The 8455-nt window shown below is 36.6% G+C and overlaps 1 protein-coding gene across 1 annotated transcript; it reads right to left on the bottom strand.

Annotated features, from left to right (window-relative positions):
- Positions 1 to 2371: 2371 nt before the first annotated feature.
- LOC138332542 (mucin-7-like) lies at positions 2372 to 3370 on the bottom strand. Its single transcript, XM_069280546.1, has 2 exons — positions 2770 to 3370; positions 2372 to 2508 (listed from the first exon to the last, which is right to left on the bottom strand). Exons 1-2 carry the CDS (start codon positions 3368 to 3370, stop codon positions 2372 to 2374), a joined length of 738 nt encoding a protein of 245 aa, XP_069136647.1.
- Positions 3371 to 8455: the final 5085 nt, after the last annotated feature.

The raw sequence follows: 8455 nt of genomic DNA on the forward strand, positions 1-8455 counted from the left end.
TCACTTTAAATGGCTTTGGTATTTTGATGTTGTATATGGTTTGAATTTAATGTAGCAAAACGGTGATCCGTCATTTTTATTTCGTATTCACATGCGCACGTACAAAGCACTTCTTAGATGTAAATAAAACTATTTTTTTTATGATACGGTTTAGTCGGGGACGGGGGGGGGGGGGGGGGGGGGGTGATTGTTGGAGGGGGAGGGGGTGTATTGATATTTCCAGGAAATATAGAATCTACAATGTGATAGCAGACTTAAATTTTAAAAATTTTCCGATTTTTTCATGTGTGCACTACAAATACACAATTAGGGTTATGTATAAATAAAGATAAGGTATAAAATTCTGAGATGATAGGCCTGCATGCTTTTATTACAAGCGAACTTTATAAGGGTTATTTTCCTCGTGTGCGCGCACCTGCATCCGTGACATGGTGTTTGACTGGTATCTCGTGCAATTATTGGCATATCGTTTATTTTGTATATAATATCCAGCTTATCTGCATGGTTGTCATTGATTACGTACCTGTATGGCGACTTCTGATATATGAAACTATGTGTTATTTTCACCTCTAAAACTGACAACTGTTTAAAACAAAATATTAAAATGAATGAAAAGAAAAAAAAAGACTATGTATCTGTATAGAGGAGACGTTGAAATGTCGCCGCGGTTTTTGACAGGTTCATATTCGGACATTTGTGATATTATTTATTTGTTTTAATCTACTCGAACATACTTAATATTCTAAGTTTTGAAATAAAATACAAAGCTTCATTTTTAAATGTAATAGCCGTTTCTTTATTGTGATCTATTGCTTTAACGTATTTACCCGTGTTTCTTTTAGCTAATCCTTCGTAGTACTTTTCATTACCGGTAACTCTTACAAGTGTCAGTTAATTAGCGATTATTGGATAAATTACGTTTAGACTCAGTGCTGTTTGTTCCTTATGTTTTGTATATTATCATTTTATGTTACTTGTATATTCACTTTAAGCCTAGGTTTGGAAGTGTAGTTAAGCAATAAACTGTTACCAGATTGGACATACAGTTGAATATGAAGCCCATCCGTCCGAAAGATTTGCATTGATGACAGCCCGTTAGGGCGGCCATGAATATTTATATCTTTCGGAACGGATGGGCTTCATATCAACTGTATGGTCCAATCTGGTAACAGTTTATTATTATATTTCCATTACGATCATTCAAATTCAAAATTATGCACGTATAATCCTTTTTGAATTTCACGCTTGCGCTAGTGTTGACGTCACCAAGTTTAATAAACGGAACACCATAGCATCAGATTCTGAATATTGTTCAACACAAAACGTTTTAAAACAAGCAAACCAATGAAAATTATGCGATGATATTTTTAATACATGCTATTTTGTCAATACGATAATACGCAAATTTTTAAAAAATGTGGATAACTTTTTATTATATCGCTTTGAAACATGTAATGTTAATATATAAATGTGTTCAACTGAAACATGCTATATTTTGATTGGTGATTTATTTTCTCAAGGTATGCCGAAGAAGAAAGGAAACATTTACAGGCAGTACAGCCATGATGTATTAGAGAAGAGGCCGTGACGGAATACAAGGCCGGTGCATTGTCCCTCCGAAAATGTGCGGCGAAGTATGGATACCTAGATCAAGCATATCAGACAATGCCCTTGGTAAAAATCACTCATCCTTCTGCAGGAAAACCTGCTGTCATCCCTGCAGAGATTGAAAAATCTATAGTACAAAATGCATTTGAAGCTTCAGAAAGGGGACTGGGGCTTAGTCGGCATCAGCTCATGATGAAGGCCGCCAGGTTATGCAAGCGTTTGAAAATTCAAACACCCTTTCAAACATGGCATTCCTGAGGAGGGACTGGTACCGTGGCCTTAGTAACAGGTTCCCCGATATTTCTTTGCGAAAACCAGCAAAGCTGTCAGCTTCACGTTCTCGCCTTGATTCTTCGACAGTAAGCGACTATTTTAAGAAACTCTCAAAGGTTATCAATGAAAATAACATTATCGATCCAAGGAACATTTGGAATATGGACGAGAAAGGGGTATCCCTAGAAACACAAACCACAATCTGTTGTCGCGAGGAAAGGCACAAGACAGTTTTGCTGGTAAAGTAAGCAACAACAGAGAGAATATTACTATAGTTGCAGCCATCAATGCAAATGGCAATAAAATGCCCCCTCTTATTATTGTAAAAAGGGAAAACCCACCGCAGTCCTGCATGCTTATGGCACGGGACGAGGGGTCCAAAGGATGCTGTTTGGACTTTCCAGTCAAATGCATGGATTGAGGATGTTTTGGTGAGCGATGGTTCTCCGAGGTGTTTTTGTTGCATTGTGGAGAACATCGCCCCCAACTCCTAATTCTCGACCAACACAAATCCCCATGAGGTGACTGGATTGTTGGAGAGAGCTCGTGAAGAAGGTATCATCATACTGCGTTGCCATCTCATAGCTCGCATGGCTGCAGCCTTTGGACAAAGGCGTATTCGGACCACTTGAAAGAAAATACAACAGCGTTTGCACTGAATACACACTAGTGAAACCGGACGTGTGGTTACTAAGTGCGTTTGGCCTAAACTTTTCAACACGGCCCTGGGAACAGGCGTATATGTCCGCAGACAGTAGCAGAGTGGGTTTTCGGGCAACGGAATATTTCCTTTAAATCCAGATGTACTACCGGCACACGCGTTTGCACCTTCTATGGAGCAGAAGTCCTTGTCGGTTCAAAGGTGATGCCTCACATATTGCTTCTTACTGCAGGTAGTGTTGACGGTTCTGCTGTAGGAGGTGGATTTGCTATTATTAGCGGTGAACGGTACTCCTGCTTTTGTTGGTGGTGACGGTAACTCCTGCTGTTGTTGGTGGTGACGGTAACTCCTGCTGTTGTTGGTGGTGACGCTACTCCTGCTGTTATTAGCGGTGACGGTACTCCTGCTGTTGTTGGTGGTGACGCTACTCCTACTGGTGTCGTGTTTGGCTGTTGGTGGTGGTAGCGGTACTGCTGTTGGTGGTGGTAGCGGTACTGCTGTTGGTGGTGGTTTGGCTGTAACTGTTGGTAGCGGTACTGCTGTTGGTGGTGGTTTGGCTGTTGTTGGTGGTGACGGTACTCCTACTGGTGGTGGTTTGGCTGATGGTGGTGGTGACGGTACTCCTGCTGTTGATGGTTTGGCTGTAGCTGGTGGTGACAGTTTGACTGTTGGCGATGGTGGTGGTATGGGCGTTGTTGCTGCTGGTGGTGGTGGTTTGGGTATGTTTGGCGGTAACGGTACTGCTGTTAGTGGTGACGGTTTGGATGTTTTTGACGGTGACAGCACTGCTGCTGGTTGTGGTAGTTTGGCTGTTGTTCCCGAGACCATCATACAAGATATATCACAAACACCATCCAAAAGTGTCCCCAACTGTTATAAATCTGCCCTTGTTTCCTGACCTTCCCGAGGGTTCATGCATGAGTGTTAACATTTCCAACAGTGGGAGGTTTCGTGGAATTCTGAAATAGAACACATATTTTTGCCGAAAACACCAGCAAAAACGGTCAAAAAGGAAGCTATAAAAGAAAAAGTTCAGTATCACAAAAAGCCGTCTGCTCACTAGTGATGAAATTGTCGAGGAAAAACGACAGAAAGATATAGAAAAGGAGAGAAAAAAGCAGGAGGCTGCAGAGCGGAAGAAAAAGCGAGAGGCCAAACAGCGTGCTCAAATGCTGCAGCAGCTGTTTGAGAAACTTGTGGAAAACCATTAACTGAAACACACAGACTTCAATTTGAAAAAAGAAAATATCTTTTCTCCGAATAAACGTGAAATCGAAGAAGATTTATTGCTAATATTTGATATCGTTTTATTGTGTTACAACGAGTTTGAAGAGAGCTGCAAAATATTTCCTGTATAGTGTTAAAATATTTAGACACTTTACCTGTTTTCAAAACCGGATGAAATGTTTATATCACACTACCGAAATTAATCTACAAAAGTATATTAAAACAATATGTCTGCATGAATTCAATACATTCAGAGTACGGATCTCCCGTTCTAATTTAATCGTTCTTTTTGTTGTTTGTCAAACACATCCATTTTTACAAGAGTTTTCAAACTTTCATATATTTCCGATGCCGTTAACGCATATAATATAGATGGTCACATGTGAAACTTACGTGTATAAAAGGGGATTGCATGGTTACGAGATTTACATCAGTTCCTGGACGAAACTCTTGTGTCATTAGACGCTGCAAGTTTTTGAAGGAATTGGCGTTGATAATATACACTGTATGCATGCGCAGATGGCAACCAATTAAAACCATGTTCATGAATATTGATATGAAAGGTATGCTGTGCAAAGTCCAGAAATATATCGTTGATTTACGTCGACTAAGATTATGGGAAAATGAACATTATTTAGTGAAAATTTCCATTGATTGTAAAAATTATAACGCTTACGTTATCTGAGATGTCGGTAATATCAGTCAAGTCTAGTGGTTATATAGTCCATTCAACACGTCCTATACGATAGACGTAAATCAAAAGGTAAGTAGAGAAGTGTTTTTGCTTTCTAAACATTAAATACTGTATATTTTGATATGTCTAATTGAATTAATAGGCCTACCACGTGCACAGACAAATGTAAACTATGTGAAGAATTATAGACACGTGCAGAATCATCAGACTTGTACAGCACCTTACGTAATCAAAACAGATTTTATTTAACATTCCCATTTTACTTTGTTTATCTTTTCGTTTAGTACTTTGCAGAACTAAAGCGGAAAAGGAAGTATTACCATATATTTCACCAATGTAACACTTGTTATCCTAGGGTGACCGAAATATGACTTGGAGTGACCGAAATATGACTACGATGTGACCGAAAATTATCCCCAATCAAAATTTTCGCGTTTGTTGGACCTGTGATAGAGTTATCTCCCCTCATATACACATTTGCTAGCTATTAGTTTGGTTCCCGGTAGATGGCCTTTTTCCGTAAAGCCGCAGCGATTTTGGCCATAACATCACCGGAATAACCCATGTGGACGTTTGTTGCATGATGCGTTAAAGTGACCGAAATATTACCCATGTACTTCTATATAACTTCATGGATTCAGAGAGAATTTATAATAACACCTTACCAAAATAAACAATAACCTGTGCACTGTGAAATATCATACATGGGTAAATTTACACTTGCTCAATATTACAGTATTTGGTTTAAAGTAAGTTTTGCTAACAGTAAAAAAAACATTGTATTTTATCAATGTGTATCAGGTATAGGAGACAAATTAATTATGATGCTAATATATTAAAAAAGATGCTTCACAGCTGACAAATTGTATTTTTCACTATCAAAAACGGCAGCAGACAATTTAGTATTTTTCTTCAGTTACAAAAGTTACTTACTTTACACCATTACCGCCGTTGAAAAGTTTGAGCTCCAATTTCACTTCAAGTTAAAAATATGAAAATAAAATAATTAATTGCATCCCGAAAAAAAAAAATCTGTAGCTGTAGCACTATATCCTATATGGAATGAAGTACTGATTGCGCTTGACCCAAAGGCAAAATTAATTATTTTTATATTATTTTTTTTTGTGTTAATTAGGCTTAATGATACACGATTAAACACTAATTATTGTTCAAATGATGAATATCATTTATACTCTGTCGGCGGTGGAGCATCTTTAACTCAAAGTCCTTGTGTACATGAGTCCAATTTCTTCCTTTTGTCATTGTTAGATGATTTCTGTAACTTTTTTATAACAAATTAAGAATATTGATATATATGTTAAATTTTATAATTACAGGACTCATTGGCTAGTCATCTGAAGCAGATTCATAATTGTTGAAGACTGGATATTATCAGGATAACTTTGGAAGCAGTGAAATGATTCTAAGGATGACTACATGTACCAGGCATATATTAAACTAGCTGCGACAACATACATGTAGCTCTGGACAACAAGCATATGGATTGGCGCTTCTCATTCGCATTGTTTCGTAATGCCAATTAAAACACAAAAATACAAAAAAGTAAATCCAGTATATTTGCAACTTTTGCAAAGAGTTGTCACCATTTGACATACTGCCGATTGTTATCAATATGTGGAGAGATAGAAGGTGTTTAAACTTTTAACTTCACAGACTGACTCACATGTTAGTCTTTCTGTTTTGTTGTAAAATTCATACAAACAAAAAGAGTTTTCTTGGCTTGAATGAAACACACGTAGATATGTTTGCCTGACAGTCACGGTCATTAGCGAAACTCACACATTCAGTCTTCCCAAATACTGTAAAGTTGTGAAAACCATCACCCAGATCAGGACACAAATTGAGTTTTCTAGTAACATAGGCATTTAGGATATATATAATAATATCCTACAATTATACTATACACTGATAATTTGTTTTTACCCAGCATCACCACGCCTGAAATTAATCCATATACTACAATGCTATCTTTGTCATATGTTTCTCTTCGGTGTCAAGGCATCATAAATGTACAGTGTATATGAAATGACAATATCATTTATTTGCATAACAAAGGCACACATAGTTAAACAGTTTTACTTGTTGATATGTAAGTGTTGCAGTCGGTTCAACCCTCCGACCCTCCCATGAACCAAATTTTAACGCTCTCTTGTGTGAATAGGCCCATTGGTTGTTCCCATTCGTTGATGCTGCCTTCTATCAAATGTTGTTTAACAACTGATTCTGAATATATGTTACCAAACCATGAATAAAAAAAGTGTAAAGTAATGTGACAGTAACAACAAGTTGCACAATAATGTGTGATAACATGTACGTTTAATTTTATATTCCTTTTACACATATAATTAAATGAAAAAAAAAAAACCATTAAAACAATCACCCACCATAGTCCTAATTATAAGCTACATAACACCATAAAAAACCGATAAACCGATCATTGAATCACAAGGTCAGAGGGGGCATTAACATTGTACAAGACAATTTCATAATTGACTCAGCCCGGTACCAACGACAATCGGCAGTCGGGGAACAAATTTGTCTTAATCTGGGGGGCGGTTTTAGGTCGGGAACGAAAGTGGTCCAGCATTAATTGGGAAGCTCCAAATGTACATGGTCAATGTTTTCCAAGTAAACACACTGAATTTTTGGAAATGGTTGCGTATTAAAATATCTTGGTTAAGAAATCTCAGGGTTTCCCTTTTTAATGAATCTAATAAAAGAGACAGTTTCATAAATGAATCTAACTTTAAGAATATGACTTTGACTTTTTTCGTTTCAATATTGCAGTGCACAGTATCAAGAACTACCCAAGAACACTCTTTACTTACTACTAAAATATGGTGCCTGAATTAATACATTGTGGTGTACTTCATAGAACCACGAGCATATCAGAAAAAAATAATGTATGTGTGATTTTTATATTCATGTTTTGTATTAAAAGACCATAAAATTAGAATAAACCATAAATTCAAAACCACATCTCAAGTATTTGATTTTGATCTATATCCACCACGTTTCATAAGATAGGAAATTTGACACCATATTTTTTGGTCCAGTATTTCATTTATCTTATCTCTTGAAAATAAACTAATTAATTGTTGCACTTTTGTTTATTGTTTTTTTTTATTTTTTTTGCTGTTTGTGTTGTGCCTTTTTCCTATCCACCTGTAATCAGATCGGTACCACATACTTTCATGTCATCCGTGCAACAACAAATACCACCGTGACCAATACTTAATAATGCTATCTGCATACATCAGTTCCATCTACCCTTATACCTGAAGTGCCTGTAAACATCAATTTGCGCACAAAAGAAGCATAAGCCATGAACTTTGTAAAATTACCATTTGGCCTTCAAATGGAAGCAGGGAATAATCCATGTGTCAGATTATCAATACCTGAATACTTTTCTTCTCATGCGGTCTCTTGCACCGCTGATTTATTCTTAATAAGGGAGTCTTTATGTTGACAACTGGTTGTCTTTTTAAATTATTTGTTAACTGGCACGATTTCGTGTTATTAGCTGTAAGGTCTTGCTTCCATGTGAGCCATGTTGTCTTAGTCCTTCTCCAAGAGTCCGAATGTATCAAATACATCATAATTTATAACAGACACTACTATAGGAACTAACGTAACTCACATTTTAACTACTGAACTACAGAATTTTTTTTTTTTTTATATTTTTGTCATTTATTTGTTTAGTTTCAGCGACAAATTATATTCAAACATAGAAGAAGAAGAAAAAGTTTACCAATGGACACTGGAAACTGTATATATTTGGTGAATCACAATAAACCTAGTTGAATTTTTTCAAGATAGAGTTTCACATTAAGTTTAAATAAACATCTAAAAGAAATTTTTCCTTGTTCTTAACTGCTCCCTGTTCCTTTATACTTGCATTGTTTCCCCCCCTTTTTTTCTTTAAAAAATAAAATTCCCCTCATCGAAATATTTTATTTAGAATTCCATGA

This window comes from Argopecten irradians, chromosome 10, assembly GCF_041381155.1.
Source record: "Argopecten irradians isolate NY chromosome 10, Ai_NY, whole genome shotgun sequence".
In the NCBI taxonomy this organism is placed as follows: domain Eukaryota; kingdom Metazoa; phylum Mollusca; class Bivalvia; order Pectinida; family Pectinidae; genus Argopecten; species Argopecten irradians.

Coding starts and splice junctions, on each gene's coding strand:
- LOC138332542 (XM_069280546.1), bottom strand. CDS start 3,370: ATGGTCTCGGGAACAACAGCCAAACTACCACAACCAGCAGCAGTGCTG. Junction 2,509..2,769: donor AACCGTCAACACTACCTGCA/GTAAGAAGCAAT, acceptor TTTTCTTTCAAG/TGGTCCGAATACGCCTTTGT.